At 45.3% G+C, this 19,178-nt stretch overlaps 2 protein-coding genes across 2 annotated transcripts; one reads left to right on the plus strand and one right to left on the minus strand.

Moving 5' to 3' along the window:
• Positions 1–2,341: 2,341 nt before the first annotated feature.
• On the plus strand, positions 2,342–4,343 carry LOC101075796 (endothelin receptor type B-like). Its single transcript, XM_029841973.1, has 7 exons — positions 2,342–2,724; positions 2,812–2,924; positions 3,116–3,320; positions 3,569–3,703; positions 3,810–3,943; positions 4,011–4,082; positions 4,207–4,343. The coding sequence occupies exons 1-7, from the start codon at positions 2,434–2,436 to the stop codon at positions 4,220–4,222; spliced, it is 966 nt and encodes a 321-aa protein (XP_029697833.1). The 5' UTR covers positions 2,342–2,433; the 3' UTR covers positions 4,223–4,343.
• A 10,683-nt stretch (positions 4,344–15,026) lies between these two features.
• On the minus strand, positions 15,027–18,772 carry LOC101076020 (protocadherin-8-like). The gene is made up of 3 exons (XM_029850837.1): positions 16,147–18,772; positions 15,852–16,050; positions 15,027–15,705 (listed from the first exon to the last, which is right to left on the minus strand). Exons 1-3 carry the CDS (start codon positions 18,571–18,573, stop codon positions 15,392–15,394), a joined length of 2,940 nt encoding a protein of 979 aa, XP_029706697.1. The 5' UTR covers positions 18,574–18,772; the 3' UTR covers positions 15,027–15,391.
• Between the last annotated feature and the right edge of the window lie 406 nt (positions 18,773–19,178).

Below are 19,178 nucleotides of genomic sequence, written 5' to 3' on the forward strand. Positions count from 1 at the left end.
TTTGGCTTTGTCATAAATATACAACGGCTTTGCAGCAATATATGACCAGATCTAGAAGCATAAACTTGAACGATCAGTTTTAGTGCTGTATAAAATCCACGTCAGTCAAATTAGCTTTGCAGCGCTGCCTCGTAACTCCGGAGCCCCGGCTGATAACACAGCTGAGGCTGGTTTAGCCTACCTGTTGGTCAAGGCTACGACTAGAAACAAAGCGCTCAAACACAGACCTCCCCCACGCTGATCATCCCAATTATTGTGACTTTCACTCCTAGCATACTATACTGTATATACTGTATAGGCAGCAGTAACACAAGGTTACATAACATTCCAGGTTGCTTTCTGATCAAAGCCCCTTGGCTAACGTATTTGGAGGATCAAAGGAAAAACCTCTCCAGTATCCGGACCTTCACCAAAATGTACTAACTGTTGCTTGACCCATTGTCCACGTTTCCTGAAAATCCAGAAAAGTTATTTTTTCTAAAAATCAAACACATATGCTGTCATATAACCTGTAGCCCCTGGAAAGTCTTTTAATCATGTAGTTCTGTGATAAAATAGTGCATGTTACTCTCAGAACCATCCTGTGGGTATTTATGAGCATATTTAAAGCACAATTATTCTTCATGGATAAATTGTGAGCTGTATGAAGTGAACTTTACAGAGTGGATGAAACAATTGTTATAAACCCATCCAACTTTTCTCCATCAATTGTTCTCAGCTTGCCAGGGCAGAGTTTCCTCAAGGTCACCATGCCGGCAGAGTGCAGATTTGAGAGCTCGAGCATTAACAGTTATGTGAAGGATCCCGACTGTGGGGTCCTTCACAAGTCCCAGACTCCTCCAGGCTCTTCCAGTGTGTCACAAAGCTGTCAGGGGAAGATGTCAAGTTCTTTAGAACTCTCAAGAGATCCGGTGTCTCTCTGGTAGGATGGAGCCTGACTCATGTTGTAAGGGGGGAAAGTGATATGTCAACTGAAGCAAAACCTCTAGTAGGCACATCCTGAATATTTCACAGATCCATTTGTAACTTTGCTGTTAGGGTTCAAGTGCAGTTGCCCGGCAGGAGTTTCACAGGTTCATGTACACAAACAGCTGTCATTTACCATGCAGGACAGTCAGGACAGTCTTCCTGACTAACCAGTTTTCATTCAAGCAGGTTAAACAGAAATCTCCTGCTTTGTTTTAAAGAGAAAATCCATTGGAAAAAAAAGAGAAGCGACCTCATTACCAGCAGAAAATATCTAAAAGCTGGTCTCTTTGGTGCTGCTGAGAAGTCTGCAGTATTTTATTTTCAGCCTGAATATCCACTGTTCATGGCTCCGCGTTCGCATTCATGCTATCCCACCAATTAGCGCCGTTCTGTCACTCCAAGGCAAACACCGGCTCAGAATCAGTTAAACTGGGGATAATATGGCTCCACAAAAGTGAATGAAGTCATGTATACTGCCACCAATAAAAAACAATGTAACTCTAATTTGCAGCTTGCGGAAATGAGCTCGTGGAGGAAGGTAACCTCTATTCAGCGCTGCACACGCTTGATTCCAGACTGCAACAAATCTTTCACAGCTGAGATCAACCTCTGTGCAGGCTCAAACCTGTCCTCGGCTGGTGCTGCGATGCTGTCGGGATTGGCACGACTCTCATTTCTGCTCTTTTCTTTGGGTAATTCAAGGTTCTTATTTTCTGTGGAAAACCTGCTCTTAGAAAATTCTACAGCACCAAGTCTGCCCCGGAATGGAAAACAGAACGTCATTTATATCAACATATGCAGGAAACGACACATTTTTGAATCTTAAATGTTACCCCTTTGGAATACTTTCTCTTTAACAGTCAAAAACAGTGCCCTTTTGGACTATTTGATATGGGGAGGAAATAATGGTAGCATAATACCCCCGCTGAGTCCTCCAGGATGATGTCAGTTAGCGATAACAGATGACACAATTCTGCTCTGTCCTTTTATTGAGGATGATGCATCAGGGGAGGGAATTTCAGCCTCTACTGACAGATTGATGAGGAAGGCTGATATACCTGCCTCTATAAAACCCTGATTCCACTCTGCCGCCTTTTAGAGAAAGCACAGCTGCTATTAGGTTGCAGGGTAACTTTTGGTGGTTTTCAGTTGGGAACTTATTGAATGTGTTCGGTCCATCTGAAGGTAAGCTGCCATTGTTCAACGTGCACTTTATTAATTAATGGCTGCTGTTTGATCAAAGTGAATTATTTTCGTCAAGGAAATGTTTTGCCCTGAGTCTGAAAGCTAATTATTATAACTCTAATTTTCATTGCAGAATCGCTGAACGCATTTCTTTGGGGGGGATTATCAACAATGTGGACCGCAGCTTTCATCCTTTGTTTGGGAAATATTTTCATTTGCGGTGACGCCAGTGATCAGCGTGCAGAGCCGGTTCGCCAAACAAATGCCTCTGATCTTTTAATGCTGGAAATATTGAAATACAACAGCTCGCTTCCACCACTCAGAGCCGGGCCTAAAACTTCCCACCCTCCCATGTGTCTGGAGTCCGCTGGAATCAGAGATGCCTTCAAGTACATCAATACCCTGGTTTCCCTTGTGGTCTTCGTCGTCGGCATTGTGGGTAATTCAACCTTACTGCGCATCATATATGCCAACAACTGCATGAGAAGTGGACCCAACGTTCTCATCGCGAGTCTGGCTGTGGGGGATCTGATCCACATTGTGGTAGACATTCCGATCAATGCGTATAGGGTGAGTTCATCCGCCACGTGCAGATACAATAATAATTTCATGCTGCTGTTTTCTCATTGACTAAACTGGGCCTTGTTTCTGTGGCAGCTGATGGCAGAAGATTGGCCATTCGGTGTCGTTCTGTGCAAACTGGTGCCCTTCCTTCAGAAGACGTCAGTCGGAATTACAGTGCTGAGCTTATGCGCCTTGAGTGTTGACAGGTGCGGGAATAATCGCTGCTGTCTTGTCTGCTGCAGTAAAACACATGCTCTGTACACTATCTGTATTTTATCAAGCAGATAAACGTATTTTGCATAAGCCCTTGAAATATTCTGGAATCAATGAATAAATGTATCATTGTTGCAGAAAAAAAGTCCCGGGAGCCTTAACATTATCCCATTGATCTTAACAGATACCGGGCTGTCGTATCCAGGAATCAAATCAAAGGCGCTGGGGTTTCAGCTTGGACAGCCACTGAAATCATTCTGATTTGGATTATTTCTATCCTGCTGGCTGTGCCTGAAGTTGTCGGCTTTGATATGATAACAATGGAGTATAAAGACAAGCATCTGAGGATATGTCTGCTTCATCCAATGCAAACCTCTCTGTTCATGCAGGTAGAGCAACAGGAGCAGAAAAAAACAACAGATCAACATGTGTTTGTGTTTCATGCATCCAAATTACAGCAATTGGGTTTGAAATGTGGTGAATGACATGGTCCTCCGTCTGTCCCGATTCACTCCAACGGTCGAGTGTCTCGTCGTTACATTATATATGTTTGTTTGTGTGAGTTTGAATCTTTAAAGGAGAAGCCTTGTGTCTTCTGCAGCTCTGACAATGAACCTCCTCCATGTTTAATCAACAGTTCTATAAAAAAGTAAAGGACTGGTGGCTCTTCAGCTTCTACTTCTGCCTGCCGCTGGCTTGGACCGCCATTTTCTACACATTGATGATCAGGAAAATGCTGAGGAACACCGAGACTTGCAATCACACCAAGCAGGTTAGCACCTTTAGACACCACGTGCAACCTTGTTTCCCATCTTTCTTGTGCTGTTGTTATATTTTGCTGGCATATAAATTTGAATGTCTCCAATCTCCCTTTTCAGAGACGAGAAGTGGCGAAGACCGTTTTCTGCCTTGTAGTTGTGTTTGCAGTTTGCTGGTTTCCTTTATACCTGAGCAGAATCTTGAAATCCACCATATATGATGAGAAAGACCCCAGCCGATGTCAGCTCCTCAGGTGTGCAGAACTGATTGCGTTTTTTTAATGGCGCCGTTTTACTGAATGTGTTTCTTTGTTTTTGAAGCATCTTTCTTGTCCTGGACTATTTTGGCCTGAACATGGCATCGCTCAACTCGTGCATCAACCCCATTGCTTTGTTTGTAGTCAGCAAACGATTTCAAAGATGTTTCAAGGTAGGTTGCTTATGCACACTTTTTAATCTAATTTATTTTTCCATTCCTCCATGCTATTCATGCCGGGGATTATTCGATCTTGGATAGATCTGGAGGTGGCTAAAGCGGTGTCATCATCATCAGATGAGCTCTCATATGTGTCATCAAAGGCGTATGGAGTCATGTCTGTGAAAGACCTTGAGGGAGCAACAACCTGGGGGCTTAATAAGTGTAGCTTGTATGGAGAAAAAAACTCATTACAAATAAAATATATTTGCCACTCTAACAGTTCTTTTCATCGAATTAGAGTTTTATGTCATAAGAGAAAAGAAACCATGTTTTCAAGGTAGTTTTCAAAGGAAAACAAGCCCATAGCCGCTGAGCTTTATAACCAAAGCCTTTATTGTGTTGCTTGCACAGGCAGATATGAAGAAAACAAACTGCGGTTTGGCTTTTGGAAACAAAGTTCCTCTTCGGTAGCATCACAAGCGGCACACATAAAAACAAAATCCTTCTGAATACACATCCTGCTCCAAGACTGATCTCATAATATTACCACCAGAGAGCCGATGGTAGCAGTGCATTGACCGAGCAAATGTTTGTATGCGTGTGTGTGTGTGTGTGTGTGTGTGTGTGTGTGTGTGGTCCTTCAGGCCTGCCTGTGCAGTCGGTGTCTACCACTACGAGCTGTCACCCGTGACGAGCTGCAGACCGTTTTGAAGTCCAGAATGCAGGATCCAGCCTCAGAGCAGAGCTGCAACATCAAAGCGCCCAGGCAGACTTCCGCACCTCAACCTGAGCGGGAGAGCACCTCGCTGGCTTAGCCAAATCTTTCATATTCCTTTATGAAACACTCATGGGTATCAAAGCAGCAGCTCACCTCGACACGCCATCCTAATGATACCTTGCGAGGAACATGCGGTCCGTCTTTCATGCCGCCGTCATTAGACGAACATCTGCTCTGGCAGGAGCAACCTGGAGACAGATTGTTCAGACTGTTCGCCCCTGGGGCTTGACTCACTCCCAAACATTACATCAGATTTTTACCTCGTACCTATTCCGTATCATGCATCACGGTTCTCAAATCACTGTTTCAGGCACGACGTTAACCTGGCACCCATCAGCAGGGATCTCGTCACAGCCAACCCGCCTGCGTGCACCTCTTTTGATTCCGTTTCTGGATTCTGGAAAGATGCTACAGAGCAAGAAATCATTAAAGGGGATCCACAATCAAGGTTTTTATAGGGTATCGTGTATTATTAGCACGTAAACGTAGGTTTAATCCCTTCTAAGTTTTGCACGGCATCGTGGGAGTTTACGGCATCTCTTTTATTTCCATCTTGAGAAACAAATTGGTGCCACCACTAGATTCCGTCTCTGCCACCGAATGACTGATTGATGGTGGCCTATTTTTAATGCATTGTTAAATGTGTAATGCATGGAGACACTTTATAAAAGAACCCGGAGTGGGGAAGAAGGAAAACGAAGATGACAGAATGAGGTCAGAGGGAGAAATGGGGAGTGGGAGGAAGGGGTGGGAGGGGGGTGTGGGGGTGGAGATGAGCACCTGATAGGTCTCCCTGTCACAGGACAAGGCAAGCACAAATAGAGCGCCGCTCTTCCAGCTGGAGCTGTATCTGTCTGCAACACTCTTGATTCAGGCTGCCAATTAAAAGTTTATGCCGCCTAAGTCAAGAGTGCAGCTGTTTTTGAAGATTCTGGTTGTTTGAATAAAAGTCTGTGGATATTTGTGATGTTTTTCAGGCGTACTGTACACAGAGTATTAAACACACGTCATTATGTTTATTCATTATTCCTCCTTTTCGTTACATACCATATACAGGCCACACATATATGGAAAATTCCTGTTTTCAAAAGCATTTTTGATTTATTATTTATTCTTGCAACAAGGAGTCTGTTGCTCTAACAGCTGTTGGCACATCAAATATAGAGCTGAAGGAAACGCTGGTTCCACATCACATCAAAACAGCAGGCTGCCATGGCCGTGAACCTAATCGATTATGCCTGCTTTCCTTTACATATAAATGCCAGATTAGGCCGTTCGAGTCAGGTTTACGTTTGTTAACGTGACAGATTAGAGGAGGCTTCGTGGGGGGGGGGTTACATTTCCAATTGCGTCGCATCCATACATCAGAGGCCCAGAACTCAGGGGTTTTAACGTCACTTTTCACTTTGAGGCGCTGTGTCAAGGCAAATTTTGATATTTCTGCGATCAAAGCGTGTTTTGTTTGTGATTAGAGGTGTCAAAAACATGTTTTGAGAGGACAGAAAAAGTACATGCCTGCTTTTCGGCCTACGCAGTAGTATTTCCCACACGGTGCGCCGCCGTGCGACTCTCTGTTCTGACATAAGAGAGGCTGTTTCTCTGTGTCTCCTGGGCTTTATCTGTTTAATATGAGATTGTTGGAGAGAATATGGGAGTTAAATAGGCCCGTCTCTGCTGAGGCCAGTCTGTACTTTTTGATCTGCTACCATATACTCCCTGGAAAACTGTGAATTGGCCTGGGCCATTATCCTGCTAAACATTGTACATGAAATTTATCATAAATTAACAAGTTTAAGAGTGCATTTATCTGTCATTTAGATGCACAATTAATGCGTGGCAACAGAGAACGTTACCCCCCCCCCCCCCTCCCCCACACTTTTGATGCTAATTTGTGCCAAATGCTATCTAATGTCTTTAGCCTCCTCTCTGTCCCCGACAGTAAATGCTCACACAGGCTAGATAACAGTGACACAGGTATGCTGAGGAAGGTGACGGGGGTGCCAGCAATGCTGAAGGAGTGGGTGTCTGAAACCTTCTCCAGTAATCTTTGTGCACACAAGTCTCCGATGCAGCTCCCCATGGTGCTGCCCAGACTCCCCAGACTGTGGATTTAATTAAACAGTGTGAAATTAATTAACCGCTGGGGTGGCAGGTAAAAGAACTCCTCAATGGAAATGCTCACACAACCAAGACGAGCATTTCCGTGTTCACTGGCAGTTGTTAATTTGCTGTATGTTTTATTATAGAGTTTCCATATGGACATGCTGAAAGGGAGATTAAAAAGGCCTGGCATGGGGGAAAAACGCGTGCAAATTATCAAAATAACAGCTCCCGAAAATCAAAGTGTAAACCTGTGTTTGATCTGTTCTATCAATTAATTAATTTTTTCAGATCTGTATAATAATATGGTGCAAATTAGATGGAAATGAGATAAAATATTCATTTAGTTATCTGGGGAATCAGCCTGGAGGGCTTTTTAGTCTTCAGTCTGGCTCAAAATGCTGTCCATATGGCAATTATGTACAGTAGTGTTGCAGGAGAATTGGTCTGATGCCTACTGGCAGAGGAGCCTGCCTGTGACAAACTGCTGCTAGGATCTGATGTGAGTTGAGGAAGATAATGAGGCTGTTGTAAGCCTTTAAGTATGGAGACTGCCCCCGGGGTGTCATATCTAAGGGCTCAGACTCCCTCATTGTTGCACGTGCTGCTGAGGATTAAAAACACATTTACTTTTTTTTTTTTTCTCCTAAACTTCATCTTTCTTTCTCACAACTCTTTGGACAACTTCTTGCTTTCATGTGGCAAGCCTCTTGACATTACTTTGTGGAGGAGCTGTTTTTTCCCCCACAGTTTGTAGATGTCTTGATTTGACTTTTCTTTGAGCTATCTATAGCTCTTTTTAAGCGCCCCACTGGAGGGTGTGTATGTTCTCTGGGTGACAGAAGTTTTGACAAATGCCATAGTCTAATACAGCACCTTTTCATATTGATCCCATTGGCTTTTCCAACGTGAGTTCCTTCACAAGGTTAAAAAAAGAGGACTGAGGATGACGCTGCTGTTGATAATGAGCCCTGTTGGAGTGTAGACCCACAGAAATGGCTGGAATCTTTGAAACAACCAACAAAGCGTCCAAATGTCTGATCATACATCTTAATAGAGCTGAAAAGATCTAAAAATGATCCCTGACATTTTAGCTGGTTCTATTTTTCAGTTTGGGTTTGATTTTTTTCACATCATGATTCCTTTTGCAGGCTGCACCAACTGGCTTCAAATTATAACACCAGTGCAGCATAACCGCTGCTGACTATACCGGTCTGGTTCCCCTATGGCAGTAAAGCCCCGGGTAGCCTCGCCCATTTCTATTTGGCCCAGGTTAATGGTCACACACATTCTATTTACTGTATGTCTCCTGCCTGCTCCGTTTTATCCTGTGTGTTGTGAGACCACAGGCTGGCACATAGAACAGTGTTAATAGAAAACAATGGAGCTAATTGCAGTTTAGCTCAGTGCTAGAGGCTTTTTATTTAAGCACAAGGACACACAGCACATCTCTGCAGTGTTTGCAAAGTAATCGACTTGGTGAAAATGAATGGTTCTTGACTGCCAAAGTGTAACTAATGTATAGCGAGTAACTTTACAGTTTCAACTTTGTGAAAAAGCCGAGGCATTCTTCTTGATTCAATACAACCCAGCATTTAATTAATGACCATTTGGAGCTCGTAATTGTGGCGTGAAACAGAGGGAGAGAATCGGTCTTGCAGACACTTCAGCCAACGGCGAGGAAACTATGGGCAGATATGCAAATGGGAGGCAAAGCCAGACTGCTGGGCAATGCTGCAAGTGTTCACTCAACCATGGGATTAAAACACACTCAACAGCACCCTCTTTCTTTAATCCAGCCTTTTTTTTGAACCCCTGACCATTCAGGAGGACAGAAAAGACAAATGACAGGTGCTTGGGCTGATATTGCTGGTGCGAAGCTGCAAGCTTGAGGTTTTCCATGATGCCAGACCAGCATCGGGGAGCGTAAGAGCCGCGCTGTCTCACAGAAACACATAATGAGCTGGCTTAAAAGGCTTTCCATGTTCTGGTTAAGGTGCAAAATGTACTGTCACTACTGTTTATATCACTCATGTCTGGTTGTAATGGAAAACATGCAATCAAATGTAGGACACGTTTACTAGAGTGGTTCACTTCACACTTCTGTTCACGGTTCTAATGCCTCTTGGGCAAAAACACACACATTTATGACAGGCTATTGATGTATTTATAATGGGGGGGACCTGGGGAGCGCAAGGATTAGCAAGAATGTATGCCATCGAATAAATCAACAGTTTCCCAGAACGATGTTCTGCTGAGTGCTTGCATCAAGAGGATGGTTGTGGAAAACTTTAGTTTCGGTCACCAGCGCACCCCCACCTGAGTGCACATGATTTGATGATGAAAGCACAGGTAGATGGACAAAAAGCTCCCCTTTCCTCATCGCCATGCACCACTCCGTTGTGTTTTGCTCTTAGCGCAGCAGTGAGGGTTTGCAGCCTGGCTGCTGGGTGCAGCGGGTCGATGCTTACAAAGCGTTGCTTGTTCCCTGGCCTGCAGAGCTCCTCGGGTAAGCTCGGCTCCAGAGGGGAGACAAACAAAAAGGCGCCAGTGTCTCACGCCGAAGCAGCTCTCTGACACATTTGTCTTTTCCTCACAACGGGGTTACATTCCTCTTTGAGGAGAGAAATGACAGAAAGAGTGTTTTTTAGAAACAGGGCCTCGGGCAAACAAAACCACTGTTGTTTTAAGCTATGTATATTTTTTCAGTGTAAATGTCATTTTCAGTCATTGCTTGCTTGTGGTGGGTCTTCTCTCCACCCCACAGCCCCCCTTTTCTCTTTGTCTTGCTTAAACTCTAAGCTCTTTGTCCTGTGTTGCTGTATCAACACATTCTGAGTGAAACCCAAGAAAACTGCCAGCAGCAACAGGCAGATAACGCAGTATACTTCCAGGATATTGCAGCCCGAGTCACTGACTTTAGAGATTATGTATAGCTGTTGACGCGCTGGCTGAAATAAATTTAATTATGGCTCATGTGAAGATTATGTACCTGCTGACAGGTCAGACATTTGGGATTTTGCAAGTCCAAGTACAACTTCATTATTGAGGGGATTTTAAAATGGGAAATGTGTGACGCACAGCAGGATGATTTAGTTTAATGACCATGGCAGTGACAGTGCTATGATGGAAATTGGCCTCCCCCTACAAATTTACATCACTTGAGGGTACTCGGGGCTCTTTTAGTGGCTGCACTGCAGAGCACACACCATCAGGAGGTCCTGGATATGTCATGCTTGTCACCTTTCTTTAAGTGCATTTGCAGACGTGGGAGAAGGATTAATATTATATAGCCTGCAGAAGCACACGGGCCATCTTATCAGCAGCGCAGATGCGATAAGCACCTCTACCCCCATGAAAACCAGGAAAGATCTCCAAGCAAAGAGACAAGCATCTCTTTGTGCCGTTTCCTCACACAGCTTCAGACATTCAAATGCGGCTTTAGAGGCAGATATGGTGCAATTTCACATCTGTTGTAATTTGATGTGCTTGGATCACCCTCTGTGAAATCGTCTTGATTGCAACATGGCATTCAATTATTTAGAAAGTTGCCATATGGTTTTAGATAGTAATCTGATATATATATATATATATATATATATATTTGTGTGTGTGTGTGTGTGGGGGGGGGGATCAGAATACCGGTAGTCTTCACCGTAAATCCCAACAACAGCTTTGTGAAAGAAAAAGCCTCCTTTTGTGATCATGTTATTTGGTAGCTTAGCATCCTCTCTTTTTGTCCCCATGGATATATTTATTTAATAAGAAAAATGTCATTTCTGCGGAATTATTTCCTATCACTGCCATGGCACCCATCTCACATTAGTCCACATCAATGCAGATGTCAGGGCGCACAAATTGCATTGCCCTCAAACTGATTCTGAGCTGTGAATGGAAGTTATGGCAACCACTGCTGTCACTTCAGTTTTATCAGAAAAGCCCCCGGTGGAACCATGGAAACAAGATGTGACACCAAAAAACAAGGACATCAAAGGCAGCATATACTGTAATTAGAATTTGTTGAAGCCTACTCACTGGGAAAAGGTACATGATCTGCTGAACCTTTGGATTCAGTCCCACACCTTCCCCGTTGATCCTTGAGCCTGTCGTGATGTGGAAACCAATGTGATGTTACACTGGGATATACAGTAATACTTCACTGTATGTGTGTGTGTGTGTGTGTGTGTGTGAGTGCACTGGATACAAGCTAAATGGAGGAATATTTTTCTTCCTATCAGGCAGATGATTATGCATGATGATCTCCATTTTATGCTAACAAGCACTGCTTATTGGTGGTATCTATAGCCAGCCCAAGAAAGTAAATATTTACATGCATAATATAGTTTAGAGACCTCAGGGGTAAAAATACAAGTAAAGGAAGGTTTTCCTCCATAACACCTCAAATGCGCGCGAGCCCCCAGCAGGGCGTGATGATTTGGCAAACGACCTGGCATCCCCTGTAGTCATAAGGCCAAGGCCAGTGGCCACGCAGAGGTGCGTGGACTCCCTGACAGCGAGAGGGGCTGCTCTGGCATTCTGAGCAGCCGATCCCCCAGTGATCCAGCGTGGTGTCAAAGGTCATGGCTCCTTCCTCAGTGGTGCCTCTGCTGTGCTGCAGGTTTGATGGGGTGTTAATATCGAGAAAGCGATCTATTTTCTAAAACTTCCCTCATTTGCAAGTTAGATATCTTTAAAAAGAAACACATCTTCCTTTCTGGAAATATGAATTTTTATCAGCAGTGGGAAATCAGTTCAGAAGTTCAACAACTCAGAATGTCAGCTGTTATCCCTGTGACCCCTAATTAAAGCTGCTAATATGACGTCAGCAGCGACAGAATACACTCGTGTGTGCGATATTCAGAAGAACACATTTCCACATGATGCTTATCAGTGGGACTATATTATTTTTGTGTGATGGCCGGGTAAGGATGTTAGGAAGTCGTCTGTAAAAGTGTTGACAAAACACAGAAACTTCAAATCAGAATGTTATTTTGAGGGTTGCCTCAGGCTTCGGTGTATGCCTCCCCACTGTTGATCAAATATTTACTAGCTTTGGAGGCTGCTGTCTCCTAAAGATGAGTCGTTGATAATGTGTGCGCTCACGTGATGGGGATTTTCGGGATTGTATGCTGAACCTTCAGCCGACCCCCCCTTCCTCCGCCGGTCCAGCGGTGGCACCTATGACTCACTGGGTCTCTGTCCTCAAAGTCCTGCGTGCTAAACTGCTGCTTTGCTCTCGGTGCGCCTCTCTTTCTCTTCTCCCCATCTGTTCCAGCAGCCACCAGAGGAAAGCGTATTGGGTCAACATCTACGAGAAGCCTTACATGTCCTCTGAGCTCAATCCTACAGAGCTGGGGCTGTCTCAGACGTCCTGAATAATTAAATTAGCAGCCGTGATTTCCAGCAGCCTTCCTTGCATATTTCAAAATCCTTTTTTTACTTTTCAACACAAAGACCGGAGCTATTTCCGTTGCCCGGCTTGAAACGGGTTGTTTTATTCAAGCTGTTGCGATATTTCCGTAACTTCTCAGAGCGACGGTTTTTACTGAAGTGCAGATAAGCAGAGCAATCGCAACGAGGAGCCGAATGAGCCAAGAAACACTGCTTAATAATTCACATGGTACAGACAATGATCCATGATCCATAATGGGTCAGTTGTGTACACTGTCAGACTGGATGAATCAACGCACAACACGCTAGAAAGACAAGTCGTAAACCTTTCAGATAGACAGGCTGGAGCCAGTGAAAGCGAAGATCACGACAAAGCCCCACAATTTGTTGCTTAGAAAGCCAATGTCCTTCAGTGTCCTATCATATGAGGAATGGCTCATCAAATCTCACCGGCATAATGTCATCACGCTTGCAAGGAGAAAAGGATAATGCCCTTAAATTACACAGCCAGAACAAGAGATGACATTGTTATGAAGCAAAATGAAAAATCAGCTGTAATTTATTTTGTGTCTTTAACATTCGTAGGTGCACTTTCTACCAGGTCAAACATCAGAGGCTCTCTGTTGTGCGCTCCCACGTGAGCAAGATGAGCTTTGATTTGGGGATTTTTAGTGGCACTCCAGTCACTCCCTGCACCAAATCACAGACATGCCGTGTTTACACTCGCCGCCTTACTCCTTTACTGAGCACACAGAGTCTCCACTGAAAGAGAGAACAAGGACAAACTCGCTCGCAATCTGAAAGTCGTGAATCTCCGCAGATTCCTCGTCTCCACTTCCAGTTTTAAATTGCTCCGGGTTGTTGTCAGAATCGATTCCCAAGGAACCCTCCTTCGCCTCCCCATTTGTGTTCACTCTGTAACAAACAGCATAGACCTGGAAAGAGGCGGGGAGGTGTGGAACAGACTGATTAACCAGGTTAATAAAAGCCAATATAGTTAACATAACAGATGTGTGAATAACAAGCATCCCCTGCGCGGTTATTCTAAGTGCTGCATCTCCGGGAGTGCAGGTTTTACATTCTGGAAATCAAGCAAAACACAGCAGGAGATGCTCTTACAGGGCTGGAGAGGAATGCTGGCTCTCCTTCTGAACCCAGTAGGACACAAACTTGTTAAAAGAAAGCAATTCATGCAGATGTTGTGCGTATTGTGCATAGAATTGGAAATGTAATTTAGCAGTCTGCGTCCTCGATGATGCATAGAGCATCTGAAAAAAAGCTTACAATCTAACATGTCTCGAAAGCTTTTGATTTCTTCAGTTTCATCTTCGAGCGAAAACATCCTTAAGCCCTGCTAAATTCATTGCAGATATCAGGCATCAAAGGGTTGCTGCAATAACGGCGGAATAATCCTCTGTTGACACTTGTGTTTTTATCACCAGCTTTCCACAGGTAGTGCGCAGCCGTGGATGCACATAAAATTACCACCGCAGCAACAGTAAGAGCTGCGGCTCCTGATCTCAGGAGGAGACAGCCTGCAGCAGAGGCTGGAGGGCTTTGTTCCTGCGCACAAGTTGCTAAGGAAGACATGACACACTCTAAACTTTAACCACCCCATGTATTTATTTACATGTTAGAGTTCCAAACAGCCTGATCCATGACTTGTGTGTTTGTTTTTTTCCTCCATTCTCTCTCTCTCTCTCTCTCTCTCTCTTTTATGTCCTCCACAAATCTTCCACCATCCGCTGTGGTCTCTGCGCGGTGAATCCAGTTATCTCAGCGTCTGGGTTTTTGTCACCTCTGCGTGGACGACGTACAGTTGATATGATCTCTTTGAGATATATTCTTAATCTGAATGTTACCTGTGGGTCCAGGTGTCCTGAAGCCAAACGGCCATGGTGCTGCATTAAACCAGCCTCCCTTCAGAGTCTGACTGATGCTGCACAGTGATGCAACATTAGTTTGGTCAATATTCAACCTTTTCATTTGTCTTCAGTGGAAAACATTGTTAAATCCTGAAGTCTTTGCTTCCTTTTTTAAGTCAGGTTTCATCCATCTCTCTGCCAGAGTCCCCAGTAATTAACAGACTGCGTCAAGTTGTCTGAGGCGCCACACAATGGCACGTGCAAACGTAACCTTTCCATAATAATAACGAGTGGACTGATTTGACAATTTGGAGAGAGTGCAGGAATTGTTCCTGCTCAAACAGCGCTGTGGAGGAAAAAAAGAGCTGAATGTTCTGCGCTGCTGTTGCTTGGAAACAGATTGAAAGTGACTTTTTGGATAATTCCTAAGCTGGGAGGCAATCAGAAAAGGTGAGGGAATACTTTGACCTTCCAGAAAATGTGTAATTGTGGGAGCCTTTGATCAGCCATTTGTTATTTATATGTAAATGAAGGCAGCGCAGCCACAACACTGTGTACCATGAATTTAACATTAGTCAAAGATTGCTGTCATTTCGGGGCGATTCGTATCGGAGAATATTTTATTTACGCACAGCTTTTGCAGCTTTCGGCCAAATGAAATGCAGCCTTTTGGCTAATTGAGGTTAGTGAGCACACTGAGTGTCTCCTTTTTTGGACAACAGATTTGACTTTTCAATGTTCCAACTTCAGAGCTTAAAGTCTAAACCATCGTTCTGCGAAGCAGGTTCTCTTTTCTCCATTTATTTGTGCAACAACGTGACACAAAAAAGAAAACTACCACACAACACTGGCAATCTTTTGCCTTGATTGTTTTTCACAGCAGGAAAACCTCATTTAGCCCCAATGTCCATTGGTCATGCTCTTTAAATAGTACCACATGCTCTTGAAAATGTATAATAAAAGTCTTTACATTAAATCATTATGAAAAATATATTATTAATGTACAAAATCTTGCATATTACACATGATACAATGAACAGTCTTACATGAGCCGAACCACAGGATATACTAGAAAACACAGAAACAATCTGACAAAGAATTCCAATTATTGTACAGTATGTTGACAGAAACCTGCTCCATGACTTAGACTTCAAGAGTTTGTGTACTCTGGGATGGAAATCTCATCCGTTTCCTGTATCCGAGCCGGTGTCGGCGGGCCGACGAGGATATAATCGAACTCCTGGTGCTGAACTTGTTCGTAGACGCTCTGCAGTCCGTTGCTTTTGGGTATGTGAGACGGGTAGTAGTTTTCCCTCCTGGTGTCCCGAGGAAGCGAAGCTGTCCTGGAGAACGTTGACATTTGCGCTCCGCAGGCCATGCTGGTGTTGGGCCGTGTAGCCGAGGGACTCCAACAGCGGTCCGAGTGTCCGAGGACCTTGCACTCACTTGTGCAGGCCCACAGACCTGTGGAGTAGAACAGAGCTGTCAGGAAGACTGAGCCATATTCATATACATCACCGTGTGGTAAATCTGTATCATAATCACAACTTGGTTTGGTAAGCAGCCCTCGCTGCATCACTGTTGCTAACGCTAATCTGTGCAGCACTCACTGTTTGTTGGTGGCGACTCTTTTTTGTGCACATCTCCACTAATGTCTGAGTCGCTGTCATTGAAGTCGCTGTCCCCTTTCCCGCTGTCCTTGCCGCTGATGTGGGGATCTCTGGCTGAGATCGTTGTAAATGAGTTACCTTTCCAGATTGTTATTGGCCTGACTGTTTCCTTTCCATAGCCGGGCAGTGTGGAGTAACCCTGCAAAGGCACCAACCCAGAGTTTGAGTCAAGATGCAAACCATAGTCAATTCAGCCTGAAACGAGGTTTCAAAGAAGGCTAACAGCCTGACTTGCCTTTAATTTGCCCTCCATCGCTCTGCTGTTGGACTCGAACATGCCTGCTGTCTGCCTGCCATCTTCACAGCTTGTCTCTGTTGCATTGCCGCTGGCTAGTGGAGGATTCTCTGGCAATGGATGAGCATCAAACACTTTTCCTTTGTGGTTGGCAATCAATGAATCAATATGACTGCTTTCCACTTTCTCCACATCTGGGACATCTTCTTTTTCATCACGCGCCCCCTCCCTGGTCTCTTTCCTCCTGCGGTTGCAAATGGTTGTGATGAGAATAATAGCCAGCAGGAGGAGAGAGCAGCTCCCTGCCAGGACGATGATGATGGCGATGGACGTGTCCCATTCAAAAAACACTTCGCTGTCATTTTGGGCCAGGGAGGGCACACTGGGCAGAGTTCCTTCAGTGAAGCTCACGTGTATAATAGCTGTGGAAGTGAGCGAGGGGGATCCATTGTCGCTGACCGCCACTGTGACTTTGACAGTGTCTGAGAGATCATACGTCAGCTGTCGGCTCACGTGCACCTTCCCCGTGTCTTTGTTGATGGAGAAGCCCAGGTGACCTCCCTCTATGATTTTATAGGACAACTGTGCGTTGATGCCCTCATCAGCGTCTGTGGCCTTTATCTGGGTTAGTACATAGCCCCCGGGTGAATCTTTAGGCAGAAAAACCTCAGCGGATCCTTTGTAAAGAGGGGGCTCCACGATCAAGGGCTGGTTGTCATTCTGATCGAGTATTTTTAGCCGGATGACAGCTGTGGTCTGCAGCTGTGGTGACCCCCCATCACTCGCCTGGACGTGCACGTCTAGCTGCTTCATTACCTCGTAATTAAAGCTCCTCAGCGCATACAAAGAGCCTGACACCGAATTCAAGGACACGAAGGTGTTGACCGGAGACCCCATGATTACACTGTCCACCAGTCTGTAAGTGATTTTGCCATTATTGGCCAGATCGGCATCGCTGGCCTCCACCGTGGTGATGTAAGCCCCGGGGGGGTTGTTTTCCACCACAGAAACTTCAGTGACACCTCTGGCGAAGTGAGGGGCATTGTCATTCTCATCGCTGAGCCTGATTGTGTACTGAATGATCTTCCTCATTGGGGGGGACCCGAAATCCTCAGCCATGACCGTCAGGTTGTACTCGCTGATCCTCTCCCGGTCTAACGAGGCTGCTGTCACGATCATGTAGCTGTCCTCGTAGGCTTGTCTCAGTTTGAAGTGGTCGTGTCCGTATAAGGAGCAGTGGACCTGACTGTTCACACCCGAGTCTCTGTCCTGGGTGCTGATCAGCGCCACCAGACTGTCCTTGTCCGCCGCCTCGCTGATGTACGCGATGCCCGTCGTCATAGAGGTCATCGGGGTGATGCTTATTTCCGGAGCGTTGTCATTCACGTCGGTGATGTGGATGATGATTTTGCACAGGGACGGGCTCGGGTTCGCGCCCAGATCGGTCGCCTGCACGTCTAACTCGTACGTGGTTTTCTCCTCGAAATCCACGGGGCTCCGGAGCGTCAGGCGCCCCGATTTATGATCCACTTGGAAAAGTTGTCGGATTTCGTGAGAAACCTGTTTTCCGAACCCGTACACCACCTCTCCGTTCAAACCGTCGTCGGCGTCAACTGCGTTTAAGTTGAGGATGACGGTGCCAACCGGCGCGTCCTCCGGCAGAGTGACGGAAAAGCTGTTCTGGTCAAAAACTGGACTGTTGTCATTAAAGTCCGTCACCAGAATAGTTATTTTTGTGGACCCGGATCTGAACGGATGTCCTCCGTCAGTTGCGACCAGATCCACGGTGTACGAGGACTGAGTCTCCCTGTCTAGTTCTTTCATTAGCACCAATTCCGCATATTTAACCCCATCCGCTCTCAGGAGCACGTCGATAGTAAAATGACTGTTGACAGAGATTTGATAGCTTTGGATGTAGTTTGAGCCGACGTCTGCGTCCGCGGCTGGGTCTAGAGGGACGCGGGAGCCCACCGCCGCGTTCTCGGAGATCTCCACTATAGATTCCTTGTTTGGAAACTCCGGGGAGTTGTCATTGATGTCCCTTATTTCCACCGCGACGTGGATCAATTTGTAGCGATCTTTGGAGAAATTTACTACGTCAAAAGTAATGAGGCACTGTGGAGTGTGTCTGCAGATTCTTTCCCTGTCAATTCGCTCCCCGACTGTGAGCTCCCCGTCGCTTTCTCTCACTCTAATGAATGAATCATTGAATTGTTTCATCATTCTAAAATTGGTCTTGGAAGAAGACAGACTCAAGGACATGTCCTTGGCAAGGGTTCCGATGACTGTACCTGGTGCGCCCTCCTCATTGGTCTGGTATCTAATAGTATTTCCCTCGGACAGAGACAACGAAGCGAATAAAAACTGATTAACGAAGAGTATTAAAATCCACCGGTGCCAATGAGTGATAAAATGTCCCCGGACCATCTTCGTGGTGTTATTTCCCCCGGTGAGCAGCCCAGGAGTGCGCCGAAAAGATGCCGAGTTCACCTCTGGAGCGAGCTCTCCATGCAGCTCCCGCTTTCATCAACTGAACTGAGCTGCAAGTGAAAGTTAGTCGCTCATTGCGCGCAGCCAGTCTGATACGCTTGTTGCCTCGCCTTCAACACAGCTCAAAATTCTGCAGTGGCGGGGTTTATACAGCTCCTCATGCTAATGAGACCAAGTGTGACCAATCCCTCTCTCTGGAATTAAAAATACCCCCATATATATATAAATATATTTATGAAAGAGAGGCTTTAAGCCTGTTTTGAGAGCGTGCGCTAAACTTGCAAATAGAAAAAGAGGCAAGAAAGATACGTAAGTGCTTGAAGATAGCTCCTGCACTTTTTTTATCGCTCCTCTGCAGCCATTTTATTTCGCTAAAGCTTATTTTTCCTTCTTTTGATGTTTAGTTTAGTCTCCCCCGTGCGCACAGGTGCGCGGGCGTGTGCGCCAAGCGCGCACTCCGCGGGGCCAGGACAGTGGTTTTGGGGAGAGCTGAGCGAGGTTTTGTTCCGGATGCATCTCATTTCGGGGGCTGATTGTTGGGG

Source organism: Takifugu rubripes, chromosome 1, assembly GCF_901000725.2.
Source record: "Takifugu rubripes chromosome 1, fTakRub1.2, whole genome shotgun sequence".
NCBI lineage: Eukaryota > Metazoa > Chordata > Actinopteri > Tetraodontiformes > Tetraodontidae > Takifugu > Takifugu rubripes.